The sequence below is a fragment of the Furipterus horrens genome, unplaced genomic scaffold, assembly GCF_987537825.1.
Source record: "Furipterus horrens unplaced genomic scaffold, mFurHor1.1.pri manual_scaffold_17, whole genome shotgun sequence".
Classification (NCBI taxonomy): Eukaryota; Metazoa; Chordata; class Mammalia; order Chiroptera; family Furipteridae; genus Furipterus; species Furipterus horrens.
The window spans coordinates 114714313-114730216 of record NW_028327187.1 but is presented as its reverse complement, the minus strand read 5'-3'; the positions used below and the strand labels follow the sequence as shown (position 1 = coordinate 114730216).

General features: G+C 48.1%; 1 protein-coding gene across 3 annotated transcripts; it reads left to right on the top strand.

Moving 5' to 3' along the window:
* Positions 1–1359: 1359 nt before the first annotated feature.
* MSL3 (MSL complex subunit 3) lies at positions 1360–15427 on the top strand. Of its 3 annotated transcripts, none has more exons than XM_090264803.1 (13): positions 1360–1521; positions 2813–2895; positions 3302–3397; positions 3716–3813; positions 4928–5013; positions 5579–5701; positions 6273–6433; positions 7296–7454; positions 8482–8744; positions 9301–9410; positions 10361–10460; positions 10805–10889; positions 15078–15427. In XM_090264803.1, exons 1-13 carry the CDS (start codon positions 1420–1422, stop codon positions 15100–15102), a joined length of 1491 nt encoding a protein of 496 aa, XP_090120929.1. In that variant the 5' UTR covers positions 1360–1419; the 3' UTR covers positions 15103–15427. The 3 variants fall into 3 exon arrangements, with proteins under 3 accessions (XP_090120929.1, XP_090120931.1, XP_090120930.1); XM_090264805.1 differs by lacking the exon at positions 15078–15427 and adding an exon at positions 13971–14755; XM_090264804.1 differs by lacking the exon at positions 7296–7454.
* The last annotated feature ends 477 nt before the right edge of the window (positions 15428–15904 follow it).

The window sequence follows — 15904 nt, the reverse complement described above, 5'->3', positions numbered from 1 at the left end:
TGTGGACTTTATTTCATAAATCTGTATTCTGTTCATCCATTAAATGTTTATTGTGTGCCATGAGTATACAATGATGAACTGGGGATCTGCCCCCAGCCCACCCACCACCACCGCTTCAAGAACCTGAGCATCTTAAAGAGGGCATTTTGCAAAGGAACAGCAGTAAATGCAAGAAACGCGTGAGTAGAAGGCTGGTAGGGAACCTTGGCGGAGTATATGATTCATCTAGGGAAGCTTGACGGTTTTTCTCTTGGCCATGTCCAACCTGAAAGATGAGGGAAGTGTACCAGAAACCCAGGGATAAGGGAGGCAAGTGCAAATTTCTGGAGGCAAAAACAGAACCCCGAGTGCGGGGAACGGGCAGTTCACTACCACCTCGGAGCCTCAAAGATGCTCCCTGCTGGGTCTTAATCCAGTAACTGCTTCACTGCCCCCCAATTTACCATTCCTGGAAAGAAGCGGGGAGGGGGGGAACAGCACCCAAGTCTTTTCTGTCTCTGGAAGTTTGCCTTTCAAGAAGTCTCCCAGCACTTGTCCCTCGTTCATCCTGAGCACTCTCTCTGTGTAGGTACTTTGCAGTACCAGCCTAGCAGTACCTCTCACCTTTGGGGGGTTTTCCATGTATTGGAGAAGACAGACCTTGAGGAAGTAACTCTGAGAACTGGGGGCTGGGAAACCATGCTGGCAGCCGAGACTTAAGACGTTAACGACCTGGTAGGGACTCAGCGCCCACTGTCCACCCGCTGCTACTGGGGGACTCCAGGCCTGCCACCTGCTTGTCCTCGCCCAGGTTTGCCTTAGTGCTTTATTCACTCCCTTACCACCCTTCGCCCTCCGCCCAAGGCCACTGCCCATCTAGACCTGAGTCCAGCCCCAGAACTTCTTCGAGTAGCCACAGGGGGCGACCAGCAGCTCGGCAAGGTGGCCAGCGCGGCGCGGCCAGGAAGCTCCTGCAGAGCAGCCGCCCGCGGGCCTCACCACCGCCAGTTCCACCCCTGGCAGGCTCTCTCCTAAGAACTTTCCACACGCAGGCCAGAGAGCACACGCCCGGCGCGATGACACCGTGGGAGCAGCCCGCGTCAGCCGCCTTTCCCAGGGGGGCGGGGAGGGGGCGCTCTGCGGGAAGACCTTGGCCACGCTGGGGCTTTCAGATCGTAGCCTTCCCGAGCCTGGGGGGGGATCGCTGGGGCATGCTTGGGTGGGGGGAGGCGGAGCGAGTCCCGGGCAGCTCAGAGGTCCAGCTGCAGCTTAGGGCGGGCAGAGGCGGGATCGAGGGCGGGGCGGCCGCAGCCTCCGCCATTCCCCGTTTCCTCCCTCCCACCCCCGCCGCAGCGCACCACCTCCCCGCTCCCACCCCCCCGTCTCCCACCGCGCGCGCTCCGCCCGCCCCGGAGCCTCGCCCTCCGCCACGATGAGCAAATGAGCGCGAGCGAGGGCATGAAATTTAAATTCCACTCAGGGGAGAAAGTGCTGTGCTTCGAGCCTGACCCCACCAAGGCCCGAGTGCTGTACGATGCCAAGGTGCCGCCGCGGAGGGACAGGGAGGAGGAGCGGGTCGCGGGGGTGCGGAACGGGGTGCGGGTGTGGGTGCGGATGGCGGCGCGGAGCAGGGTAAGCGGCGGGGCCCGGGAGCTCCCTGCCCATGACAGCTGGGCCTCCGCGGCGCGGCGCGGACAGCAGGGAGCGCTCGCGGGCGCCGCGCTGGGGAGTCGGGGCCCAAGCGCTTCCGCTTCCGTCCGGCGCACGGGGCTGCGCACGCGCTCTCGGAAACCTTGCGGCTGTGGTGTCGCGATACTATCGTCGCGTTTGATTTGCGCACGTGACGTCATCAATCTCCGCGCGTCCGGGAGGCCCCTCACGGAAGGCGTGTTAAGTCTCATCTTGCGCGGAGCGCCGCGCGGGCTCCCGTGCGACGGCCTGACCAACAGACCCAGGTCCTAATCCGTAGCGCCATAGCGCTAGCTGTCGAGTCGCGATGTCATTGTTCTGGGGCCCCAGATGTGTTTGGGCCCTTCCCATAGGCCCCGAGAGCTAGGTTGACCCGGTGGTTTCTTCCCTCGGGGCCTTGCAGCATTTACGTTTTCAATCCCCGAGGTGGGCCCCGTGCCCATCACCTAAGTTTAAGGCGCTCGCTGGGTGTTGAGCCACATCTGCACCTCCTCGGGTCTGGGTGGCGAGAGGGAGTGGGCATCGTAGTGCAGGGTTGGGGGCTGGCTCGGGACCCCAAGTGCGTCTGGGGAGCGCTGCCCATCGGGGACTTCCCAAGGTTCCCGGGCTCTGCCAGTTCTGCTTTAGGGCTTCGCCTCCGCAACCCTGTCTATTTTCTGTTTGCTTTTCCTCCGCCTTCCCCGCCTTGAGTGTCCCCAGGGGTGACATGCTCCGTTATTTGCCCCCGATGTTCCCTCAGGGGACACCGCTGGAAGGGTTGGTAAAATCTGCCAGCCATCCTGGCCCTGAACGCAGTGGGAGCTGGGAAGACTACAACTCCCAGAGGTCTCAGGGATGCAGCTCTCTTGTCTGGCCGGGACTCTTTAATGACAGATTGGCTAGCCAATGGCTTCAGAAGCTGCATCTAGTCCCACATTCAGAGACCAATCACGGGGAGGTTGGAGGGATGTTTCCTATTTTGAGGCGCCCACTCAGGAAGTAAATAGAATTGAAAGGAAAAATGTTTCAGACTCGCTCTCAATCTAAAAAAGGAGCGAATGCTTTCTTTTTATTTTTTAGGAAAGGTCTGTGATCTAGTTTTCCTGATCTAGCTTCCAGCGTTCCGTATGTTCAGTCATTTGTGGACAATACTTTTTGGTTTCAGATTGTGGATGTTATTGTTGGGAAAGACGAAAAAGGCAGAAAGATCCCAGAATATCTGATCCATTTTAATGGTTGGAACAGAAGGTGAGTGTATTTGTTAAATTGGCCTGAAAATTGACAATCTCGGCAGCACAGGAACATTGCAGGCTTCCTTGTTAAGTTTTAGAAACACTTGTAGAAAAGTTTCATGTCCTGTTCTTCCTTTTTGCTTTTTTAATCAAGCCTTGCCTTTTGAGAAGAATGCTTACTTTTAAGTTGATTATATTTGGGTTCTCTGTGGCTAATTCTGGAAACCTCAGTTGCTTTTATATCTAAATGAGTTCCATTTTCAGTTTATTTGCATTTCTTTGTGATTTTAAAATATTTAAATGGTTTTCTGAAATTTAACTGATTCTGGGACACTTCTGTTCCTGTGTGGTGCTTTTAGCATTTGTTTCATAGCAAATAAAATACTGAACTTTACATCCTTTCTTGTTTGTTTGTTTTTTAGCTGGGACAGGTGGGCAGCTGAAGATCATGTCCTCCGTGACACCGATGAAAATCGGAGATTACAGCGTAAATTGGCAAGAAAAGCTGTAGCTCGCCTGTGAGAAATGATCACAAATGTGTTTTCTCTTAGTGTGTAGAATTTTTATGCTGTAAACATAAAAATAGGATAAGCATGGTTTATTATGCAACTTAACATATTGAAACTATGTCAGTGAAGAGTGTTTCTGCTATGTCTTATGTGACTGCTTTGTTTTCCATAAGGATAGTCTGAAATGGAAATCACCGTTTATGCTCTAAAGTTTAATTATTTGTCAGGTGCTTAAGAATCTGTTATTATATCTTGTTTTTATCTCAAGACTCATATCACTGAACATCAAAATCTCTTTCTTTTTCATTTTTATTTTTTCCCCCACAGAAACACAGGAAGAAAAAAGAAGCGCTGCCGCTTGCCTGGTGTTGATTCGGTCTTAAAAAGCCTCCCCGTTGAAGAAAAAGATAAAAATGATGAGAACTGTGAGTGGCTTCACTTATTTTCTCTGGTCCAAAGAACTTTTACTTAGTTCTTGTATACTGCAGGATTGAGAGGGAGGAATCCTGGAAATTACTGGCAGGGGGATGTTTTAAGTTCATTATTCGTACTTGCCCTTTTGCGTTTGACAATGAAGGCAGCAGTCAGTAAGTCCATAACTAGTCGTCATCAGTCATGCTCCTCGTCACTGCCTTCTCGGCCAGTGTCTTTATACTCATCCCTCAGGGGTCCTTTCTCATGTTTTCTTCTTGGCACCACCTGGGCCTTGGCCTCACCTTCCAATGCAGCAGGTAACCATGGGATCCTAGGTGACGGAACACTTTTATTTATTTATATTTTATTTTTTATGATGTTGGCTTCAGGCTTCTCATATATAGCCTTAATTATGTTAAGGTATGCTCCCTCTATTCCCATTTTGCTGAGTGTTTTCAACATAAATGGGTGTTGTACTTTATCAAATGCTTTTTCTGCATCTGTTGATATGATCATGTGATTTTTGTCTTTCATTCTGTTTACATGATGTATTATATTTATTGATTTGCGAATATGAAACCATCCTTGCATCCCTGGGATGAATCCCACTTGATCATGGTGTATGATCTTTTTGATGTATTGTTGGATCCTGTTTGCCAATATTTTATTGAGGATTTTAGCATCTATGTTCATCAGTGATATTGGCCAGTAGTTTTCTTTCTTTGCTGTGTCTTGACCTGGTTTGGGGATTAGGGTAATAGTGGCTTTGTAGAAAGAGTTTGGGATTTTCCCCTCTTCTTGGATTTTTTGGAATAGTTTGAGGAGGGTAGGAGTTAGTTCTTCCCTAAATGTTTTGTAAAATTCGCCTGTGAAGCTAGGATCCTAGGTGATGGAACACTCTTAGCTCATTTTCCTGTGTGGCTTTGCATTCGTTGAAATTGGTGTTATATTTTTCAAAATAAATTGCTATGCTGAAAGGCACAGTATTTGTGTCCAGCATCTAAAACATCGGTAGGACTGCAGGTGGTTTTTCCCAGCAGTGGGACGCGCGTGTCCCCTGAGAGAATGGCGAGAGTCTGGGAAGTATGCAGTTCAGGTTTGCTTCATGCTCTTTATTTCTCCTAGCGGTAAGCACTTCCTCTGATGACAGCAGTGAAGAAAAGGATGAGGCAGTAAGTGAAGAAAGTGGCGCTGAAGGAAAGACTGAAGTGGTAAAACGTCTTTTTATTATGAAAACTGTTTCTCTTTGGTGTGTATTTTAGTGGTAAAATTCTTCGGTCGGAAAGCATTTTCTAAAAATGCGTTTTGTAACCAAATATTATTTAAGGTTGTACTTCATGTTTAAGGGAAGAGAACCCTTATTTATAGTCACTGTAGCAACCTCTCGGTGGCTCTTTGTAGCCATAAAGTATTTTCAGAAATGACAGGTACCTCTTTCTTTTCAATGAGATTGTGAGCTTTATTTTTATAATGGTGACTGTTTTTAAGTGTTGCGTATCAGTTTGGCATCTTCTGCCTGCCTTCATAGTTAATGTAAATTCTGCTGGAAAAATTAAATGGGGAAGGAAGAAAGCATTTGCAATGTGGTTAGTGTCCTAAAACAAGTTAACTTTTGGCCTTTTATGTATTTTTCTTTAGAACGTGCTATCATGACTGGTGTCAATGTTGAGGATTACCTGGGTTTATATTATAGTTGGCTCTCATGTGTTAGTCTTTTGGATATACACTCCCCTGCTGTTTTAAGATGTTTAAAACTCTGGAGTTGTGATATTGCAGAAGGAAAAAGTGGAGCTGCACAGAAAAAGGGAGATGGAAGAACGAACAATAACTATAGACATCCCTGAAGTTCTGAAGAAGAAGCTGGAGGACGACTGTTACTATATCAACAGGAGGAAACGGGTATGCGGGGGCAACACATAAAACATGGATCTGTAATAGAACGTTCACTTAGCTGTGTCTTGTAATCATAGACTCAACCAGTTGAGACCCTTAGGGGAATGAAATTTCTGTCTGAGGTTTTGTATTGAGTTGGGTTTTAAAATTATCGCTAGTGCCTTGCTGCTGATTAAGTTAACGTATGCACAGTCTGTTTCCCAGCTCTGGCTCCCCCTTAGAATCCTCCAGGGAGCTTTTCAGAGACCTGGTGTCTGGGCTTCCACCCAGGGGGTAAGGCGCAATTGATCTGCGGTAAGGGTGGCTGTGGATATAGTCTTAGAGGCTCCCCAGGTGGTTCTAATGGATCACTAATATGAGAATCACTGCTTGTATTTATTTTAAAAATTGATACTGTAATCTGCATGGTGATATCAGTAGACAAAAAAAAATCAAAAGGCTTCTAAGCATATATTTTTTAAAAGGTTCTCTTTGAACCAAGTAGGCTTTATTTCTGAATTTAAAAAATGATATAGGCAAGACCGCTGTTTGTTGGAATATGTGTGAGTGCATCTGATGTGCACATTTTTGTTAACAGTTAGTGAAATTGCCATGCCAGACCAACATCATAACTATTTTGGAATCCTACGTGAAGCATTTTGCCATCAATGCAGCCTTTTCAGCCAATGAGAGGCCTCGTCACCATCACGCTATGGCACATGCCACCATGAACGTGCATTACATCCCAGCGGAAAAGAAGTGAGTTGGGTAGCAGTTGGCACCCTGTGGTTGTCTCTTTGTGTATTAGAGAAGTCACTTTCACTTAGAAGAGGCTACGCTATCTCCATTTCAGTTATGAATTCATACAATATTTCACTTAATATACAATTAAATAGCAAAATATTATCCCTCTTTTGAAAGGTTTAGTAAGGATATCTGGTCTGGATGCAAGACCAAGACCAGTTTGTTCAGTGATGTCATTTAGGGGGATAATTCTTTTTTCCCTTGAGGAGCACCGGAATAGGCAATGAGAATTTTATCAAAGCTTGTTTAGGAACACGTCCTTATTCCAGTCTGTGTAGTTTCCTCATAGTCTTGCCTTGGCACATGGAGCTCAGCTGGAGTAGAGTCGGATAGGTGGCTTGTTCAAGTCCAAATAGGAGTTTTAGGCATTCATCGGGTCTGCCCCCTTCAGTCCCCAGTGATTGGGGTCTGTCCACCTTCTGGAGCACAAGCTGCTTGAATGCCTTGTGTGGCACTGAACGTAATCATTTGTGTTCAGTGTTGTAAGTTAAAATTACTGGCATACTCACTGCACATGAGGATGTGAGCCAGTCTTGCCATTTAATCCTTTATTGTTGGCACCTACAAATTCATTTCATCCTTTACGTGTAGGTATAATATATAGTTGAGGCTGTCCTGCCTCCCAACGCCCCCGCTCGGTCGGAAACTCCCTGTCCCGCAGGGGTTTCAGGACCATGGCAGAACTAATTTATCCAGGACACTGTATTTTGTCTGGAGGGATGGGAAGCAGCTGATCTCTCTAGGGGAGAATGCAGATTTACAACCTTATGGTGACATTTTGGAAAGTTCTTGGATCTCTTTTTTTAAATCTTTCTAGCGTTGACCTTTGTAAGGAGATGGTGGATGGATTAAGAATAACCTTTGATTACACTCTGCCATTGGTTTTGCTGTATCCCTATGAACAAGTTCAGTATAAAAAGGTGACTTCGTCCAAATTTTTTCTTCCGATCAAGGAAAGTGCCACAAACCCTAGTAGGTAAGTTCCAGTGTGGGGAACTGGGCTGGAATTTGAGCCCCTCTGTCCCTCTTCCCAAAGACAGTGGAGCAAAGAGAATGCGGCCCGAGAAGGGTAGGAGACGTAGGGCAGTTGGGTTTGAGTTTAGCTCTCTCGCTTTGCTGGTTGTGGGACTTGGGGAGGTGCCTTCTGAGCCTCTTACTTCCACGTGTCTACCGTGGAAAGAACATCTGCCACCGTGGGTAGTTACTGTTAAATGGGGAAATTTATGAAGGGCCGGCCACCAGTGGCCCCCCAAGTAAAGGTTAGTTCCGTTCTCGCTGCGCTGCGTCGTCACTTCTGTGAGTGACCAAGCATAACCACATCTCTTCTCTGTGAGGGCAGCACAAGGCCCCCCAGCTCGCGTCTCTGCTTGCATCGGCACAGGCTGCAATCCCCCTCCCGCGTGCGTCTCCCTGAGTGCCGTGTTCTCGTGGCTTCCGCTCACCCGTGTCCTCCTGCCTGCTCCGTCTGCCTCTGTCCGCCCCTGCCCCTGCGGACCGTGCTCCCCGAGGGAGGCGCTCTTGTCTGCTTGCGGCCTCGCTCAGCGTGCTCTCCCTTTCCTGTTGGTGTCGCTCCGGCTGAGAGGCCTGTACAGCTCGGTGGGGGCCTGCGTAGGTGTCCCCGGGCCGTACCCCGAACCTCTAAGCTCCCAGTGTCCCTGCTGAACTGTGCTCTCACGGATTTGAGGCTTTCTGCAGTTACATTATGGTAGCGTCCTGGCCTGCACCCACTAGGTGCCAGTAGCGCCTCCCAATTGTGACAGCCAGACACTCCCAGCCGAGAGCCTTCCCTCGGGCAAATGTGAAAGGGACAGCAGTGGAGAGGGGTAACACGGTTGACTTAGTAGGAAAGCCGTCGCCTTGGCGCACGTGGGCGTGAACGTGTGCAGCCCTGCTGGGGTGCAGTTGGGAGCATGTCCTCCGTTCGGCCCCAAGGAGGACACGCGGGAGCCACTCTCGGTCCGGCAAAGGCCGGGGCGCGCGACTCTGCCCCCTTGCCTCCGTAGGAGCCAGGAGGAGCTCTCGCCAAGCCCGCCGCTGCTGAATCCGTCCACCCCGCAGTCCACGGAGAGCCAGCCGACCACGGGCGAGCCGGCCACCCCCAAAAGGCGCAAAGCCGAGCCGGAGGCCTTGCAGTCCCTGAGGCGGTCCACGCGCCACTCGGCCAACAGTGACAGGCTGTCTGAGAGCAGCGCGTCGCCTCAGCCCAAGCGCCGGCAGCAGGACACGGCCGCCAGCATGCCCAAGCTGTTCCTACACCTGGAGAAGAGTAGGTCCTTCCCGGGGTCCTGCGGGGGCCGCGGGCGGGGCGGGGGGCGCGCACCCACACTCACCCCCTCGCCTGCGGGGCTCCGACTGCGGCTCAGCCCGGACTCAGGCTCCGGGGCTGCTTTCCCTCGTCTGGGCGCGGCTGCCTGGGAGGGGGCGGCCAGCTGGGCTTCCGCTCTGCAGCTGGCTGCTTGGCACCCCCTGCTTCAGCTCTGCGTCACAGGGCTGTCATCGGTCCCTCCGCGTCCCCTCCCCCTGCCCCTGTGCGTTTGCCTCCTGTGGGCGTGAGCTCTGATCAGGGGGTCGTGCAGCATGTAGCCGTCTGCCTGTGGCTTCTTTCACTCAGCACCATGTGTTCAAGGTTCATTTTGTTGTAGCTTCTACTAGTACTTGACCCCCACCTTTATTTCCCCCAAATGATATTCTAGGTACTGTCTTAAAATAGGAGAGTCTTATTGTTAAAGACGGATGCGTTCTCTGCTATTCGTCACTGTCTTCCGGCGGTCTTGTTCATAGCCATGGGACTTATGAGTAATGAACATCTTTTCCTTTTGAAGAGACACCTGTGCATAGCAGGTCATCGTCACCCATTCCTGTGACCCCTAGCAAGGAAGGGAGCACGGTGTTCGCCAGCTTTGAAGGCAGAAGAACAAATGAAATAAATGAGGTAGAGTTCGCGTCTGTTCTTCCCCGGCAGTGGGTCCTTCCGTCCGTGGTTGCCTAACCCTGCGGGAGGAAACCGGGTTTCTGGAGAAGGATACGCATTACGTTGCTCTTGCTCTGGATAGTAACAGAACTGAGGCTATGATGTGCAACACTGTGATTTTTGCTTTCTAAAATGAGAAAACTCTTAGGATTCCAGCCCTGTGCTTGCATTCATCTTTGATCTGAAATAACTATAAATATTGATGTATGAGTATAGGAAGTCCTCATTTAACATCGTGGATAGGTTCTTTGACTTTAAGCGAAGCGACATAAAATAAAACCAGTTTTACCGTAGGCTTGCACATTGGCTTGTTGTTACTCTTTCCTCCCATTTTCGGGTCCAGCTGTGGAGCAACTCCTCATGTGCCACACGGACAGGAGTCTTGGGGGTGGGAATGTGACACTTGATTGGTGACATTGGCCTGCTGGCCTGAGAATGTCGAAGCATGTGGACTTCTGCCAGAATTCCAGATGCTGAGGGCTGTTGGGAATGGAGTACAGTAGCCCCGCGCTACATCACGGTTCACTTATCGCGGCCTCACTGTATCGCAGGACTTTTTAAAATATTATATTTAATTATTTATCACGGCATTTTGCGGTACTGTATACGTATGTTGTTAAAGCAATGTAGGTTTAAGAGTGGGGAATATGTTTAAGAACATAAGGAGTGTTTATAAAAGTGTGGAAAAGGTTAATAAGGGAGTGGGAAAGGTTAATAAGGGACTGGGAACGGTTTATAAGTGTGTGGGAACGGTTTATAAAGCCTTAAAATATATATAAGTACTAAAATAAATGTAAGGTTCCTACTTCGCGGGTTTTCACCTACCGCGGGGGGTCTAGAACGTAATACCCGCGATAAGTGAGAGATCACTGTAGTAAGTTATAATAACAAAGTGTGTGTGCTCTTCCCAGGTCCTGTCCTGGAAACTTGTACCCGACAGTTACCCTCCAGGTGACCAGCCGCCTCCACCCTCTTACATTTACGGGGCGCAACACTTGCTGCGGTTGTTTGGTAAGAAATCCTGGTCCCGGCTTTCTCTGTCCTCCCCTCCTTTTTTTTCTTTTCCTTTGGTTTTAACACTTTTGTTAGCTTAGGTGCATCTTGTGGTAATTTGGAGGTCTAAGAAAAATTATTGAAAAGCATCCTCTTTAAAGAGAGGCATTTCATGCATCTTAAATTTCATAAGAACTATACTTGTAACATTTGTACTACTACTGTGTCTTCGTGTTCACGCAGAGATTTTAGTCTTGTTGGATAATGGGGGATGTTAATTCCAGTTCAAATAAGGATCAAGAGGGACCCATTCCATTTCCAGATTCTGCCGATTCTAAGTGCTTTTTTTCTTTTTAATGCAGTGAAACTTCCAGAAATCCTTGGGAAGATGTCCTTTTCTGATAAGAATCTGAAGGCTTTACTGAAGCACTTTGATCTCTTTCTGAGGTATTTTTATTACTCTGTCAAAACTTAAGCTCTCCTTCCTTATATAGACTGCCTTATATATTATTGCTCTGCATTTCTCTTTAGCAAATGTGGAAGCCAGGTCTGATATTTTAAGTAGTGGCGACATCACCTAAGTATGCTTGGTTGTAAGTGTAATTGTAACATAGGGGATTTTGGGCTATTTCTTTTTTCCATAATTTATCTGCTTTCTAAGTCAAGGGTATTCGTTGCACAGAGGTAAAATTTTTTGTGTCACCAGAAGAATTCAGTTGGATAATCTCGTGAAAAGAAAATTAAGTTTCTATAGTAGAAGTGATTGACTAAGATAGATAATTTAATTTTGTATTTTTTATTCAGGAGTCCCTGAAGCATTAGACTCTTTGTTGCAAGTACATAAACTAATGTAAATATTAGCATTTACAGTTTGGATCTGGGGGGTTTACTTTACAGTTAAGATAAATGACTCTGGCTAACGGTTTGTGAATTCAGAGAAGGGTGTTATTATTTCCTTCACCTGATAGAGCCGGTCATTTCAGTGCATCACAGGATCGTGCCCCCCGCTTCCTTTCCCCTCCCACCTCCACGCGGTGGGCCCGGCCTCCTTTATGTGGGCCCGGCCTCCTTTATGCCTGCGGCCCAGCTCTCTGCCTCCCCCTCACCCAGATGTCTGTTGGCTGGTTCCTCTCCTGGGCAGTCAAGGCTGGTCCTCACCTGGCTTACCCAGCTTCTCATATCTACCTGACTTTTTTCCTTCTCTTGAAGTAGGTGCCCTTTCCCTATAGGCAGGCCCCAACCCACAAGAGCTAATTGCGTAGGGTCTACCGCAGGGTGGAGCGCACTATAGCTAGAGCAATCAGTCTTGGCGTTTGTAAAAGATGCTTTCTTTCTTTCTTCCTGTTTTAAAGATATTACTTATTAACCTTTAGAGAGAGGGGAAGGGAGGGAGAAAGAGATGGAGAGCAACATCAACGTGTGGTTGTCTCTCGTACACCCCCAACTGGGGACCTGGCCCACAACCCAGGCTTGTGCCCTGACTGGGAATCGAACCAGTGACCCTTTGGTTCACAGACCAGCGCTCCATCCAGTGAGCCACACCAGCCACGGCTGTAAACGATACTTTCATGTAGGCATTTCGAATGAACTGTTCATGAGTGGAATTAGACTGTGGAACATTTTATTAGAAACAAGTTTCAAAATTACCCTTTTCCAGCCTCCCCCTCAAACAAACCCACAACTCTTATTTGGCATAAAAATTTTATAAGCTGAGATCAAATAATGACAATAAAATATGAAGAGCTAGCTGCAAGTTAGCTTAGCAAAGGCTGCTGATTTTGAAGTATGCCCAATAAAAATAGAAATTAGGATTTTAGGAAGTCGTCGGCGGTGGCAGCCGTCCGTCTCGAGAGACGATGGTGTAGCTTCTTAAGAGTCTATCTGCACCGCCGAGAATGGCTGTGCAGTCCGACTCGGGAGTGACACAGTATCTGTCTCCTCCCGTGTTGAATCGACATCTTGCGATGACGCTGGAGTGTCCTCTCCAGTGAAGCTGAAGCTACAGAGCCTGGGCAGGGTGATATGGAGGGTCTGCTGTTGCCCATGCAGCAGACCCCCCCTCTCTTCGCAGCTGAAGGGTCCAAGGGAAAGACGGAGTCAATACAGCTTGGCTTCAGGTGCGCCGCAGGAGTTGCCGGTGTTGACTACAACGTCAAACCGCCTTAGGGACTCCGGCTCCGGATTTTCTGTCGGGGTTTACTCCCTTAGCCTTTCCCCTGAAGAGGTATGCCGCAAGGCAGCAGAGGTTTTTTGGAGTCAGAGTTTTCCTTCTCTGATGTGCCCTGACTGGAAGATCGAACCAGCGACACTTAGCTCACAGGCCGCTCAATCCACTGAGCCAAACCAGCCAGGGAGATTTTAGGAAGTAACTTTGAAATATTTACAAGTAAATACGGTAATTGGTTTTGAAAATATATCCAAAGGCATTCCACCAGAGAATCAATGACACAGTAAACCCTGTAAAAAGGGTACAATGAAAGATGAAAAAGTTTACCCTTGAAGGAATTTTGGCTCAGTTTTTACTGAAGAAGGTATTGCAGAGGTTTATCCTTCGATTTTTAGGAAGTTGGACATGGAAGGGGGCCAGGGAAACAAACATGAAGCCAATTTGCTTACTAGTTAATGTGACCCGTGTGAGAATATTCTAGTCCTTTATGGTGAAGTCTTTGATGCTTCAGACTCAGGGTAGCCTCTGTGTATTAGACACTCTTGAATGGCGACTTTTTAATACCCACTGTCAGATGTAAGTCGGTCTTCTGGCTTGTGTGTTTGGGTACTGGAAGCTGGAACTGTAACACTGGCAAATTGACACAAGATGTTCTTGTTATACCATTCGATTTTGGTGTCACTGAGGCCCTATAAGCATTGTGAATTCCTCGTGACATTTGCGGAGTTTATAATTTATTTATTTTTTATAGTCACTTTTTAAAACAGGAAAGTGTAGTCCCGACTGGTGTGGCTCAGTAGGTTGGGCGTCCTTCTGCAAAGCAAAGGGTCACCCAGTTCAACTCCAGGTCGGGGTGTGAGCCCGTGTTGCGGGTTTGGTCCCCGGTCAGGGCATGTGCAAGAGGCAACAGATCAATGTTTCCCTCCCTCTCTCTCTCCCTCCCTCCCTCTCCCCCCCATCTCTCTATAAATTAGTAAATAAAATCTTTATATCTATCTATCTATCTATCTATCTATCTATATATATATATATATAAAAGACAGGAAAACTTAGGAATAATTGCTGAGGCCTTTGTGCACAGAAGTGTTTATATAATCAAGACTGCCACCTAGCAGAGTTTAGGTTCTATTCCTAGTTGTACACTTGATAGTGAAGGGATTCTGATGAAATAGTTAATTAACGTAGAAGCTGGAAATGTGCAGTAAAAGTAATCAGTGTATCAAAATCAAGATTATATTAATTTTTTCTTTCCTAGTGCCACGAAAGAGTGACGTGTTAAGAGTATTAGGAAGTTAAGATTTTGCGTGCTGCTATTGAGTCCTTGCCGTGGTCATCACTGGGGCCATTTTTTCTTTTTCCAGGTTTTTAGCAGAGTACCATGACGATTTCTTCCCAGAGTCTGCCTACGTCGCTGCCTGCGAGGCGCACTCCAGCACTAAGAACCCCAGGGCAGTTTATTAGTCTCCGCGGCTCTGTGAGAACAGCTTCTCTCCCTAGCTTTGCATTCTAGGTCCCCGGTAGAGACGTGGGGAGATGGCAGGAGATGCGACGCCCACCCTGGGGACGCTCTAGCAGAGACGGGCCCAGTTATTTGAGTTGTTACATACTTAGTTATTTCTGTTAGGGAGGACTTCCGTGGTGCATGAACAGCCCCCAGCACCTGAGCCTAGCCACTGTCCAAGTCATCTGTGTCGGGAGAAAAGAGCGCCTGTGCTCCCAGGGAAGCGTTCGCGAAAGCGTGCATAGCTTAGCCTGCGGCAGTGGAAGTTGGAGTTGGTAACCATCTCCACGTGTTCTAGATACGTATTAGCACTAAGCAGAATTGTTTTTGCAAACTGTTTTCATTCTTAGGACGACACTAAGCAACTCTGTCCAACAAATTTCAATTTTGCTTGGAAACTGCAAAGTGGTCCCAAAATACTTTACAGGGAATTGGTATTGAAGGCAAAAGGAGATTTGCAGCTATACATTTGCTTTTACAGTTCCTTTTCTGTAAAACCTTATTTTTGGTGATCTAAAAAAAAAGCATTGCCTGACTTGTTTGAGATTTTTAGAGCCACCCTTTGTTGTGTAATGTCATGGTTCCCATTCTGTAAGATGTTTGTTTTGATGCTCTAAATAAAGCGGAGCCCGTCTTGTTAAAAAGAAGGAGTGTTTTTACTCTAGCCTTGTCCTCTTTATTGCAAACCAACAGTAAGGTAACATCTTGACTCAACTTCTTGTTTTATTTTGTTTTCTCTTTGTGCCCTTTCATTAAGGCCTTCCTTTGAGTTTTGTGTCACTTGACAGCTTGACTAGAAGGTGGTTACCGGAAGTTGGTGCAGCTCTTCTCTGTCTTGTTGCTGCGCTCTGGGCTGATCCAGGGCCAGCACGTTTATCCCCTCCATCCTGGACAGCTGATGGTCTCTCAGGTCACCCTCCTCATCCTCATCTTAGTCTCACGTGCCTCCCCTTCTCTTCTCCCCCAGGATGTTTCCGAAAATCCTAATTTGACTGAAGGGAAGCCTCATACAGCCCTTGAATACAGCATCTGCCTCTCCTTGTAGCTCAGCTCTGGATCTTAATTTCCAAAGATCACTGCACTGGAACAACAAAGGCCACAGGGAATTTTTTTAAAAAATTGTTAATGGTTTCATCAAAGAAACTTGTGCACATACTGACCAGTGAGAATCTGAACTTCTAAATCACAGGAGTCATCATTTTAGTGCATTTGCTTGCCAAGTAACCTGGGTGTTTGGTATGTAATCTGCAATAGCATTTGGGTTCACGCTAGGTTTCGTCTCCATTTGCTTTATGTGGTGTCTTTTTAAAGCTGGAGCACCTGAGACTTCCGGCCAAGATGGAGGCTTAGACGGACACGCTAGGTCTCCCTCTACAACTAGAGAGGAATACAACTACTTCAAAACAAAGGATAACTAGAAATTCCAGAAAATAAAACTACACGGAAGTCCAACATATGAAGTTATAAACCAGCGGCGCCATTTGGGCAGGTAAGAGTTAAAGAGGGCAGTGCTGTTTGCGGTCGCACCCGGAGCGGCGGGCGGCGAGGAATCCCCGCTGCGCAAGCCCCTGGCGGTGCGCGACTCCGGAGCTGGGGAGAGCGGCCGCCGCATCGCCTTGAACAGTGAGGCCCAGGGGGGCGGGAGGACGGATCCCGGTCTCCTAGCTGAATAACTGTGTGAATCCATCTTGGACCCCCGCCCCCAAAGAAAGCACCACAGGGCTGCGAAATAGGTCGCGGACAGGCAGGCGCCGGTCGCTGATTTGTGACGCGTACACAGGCACCGCCCCGGAC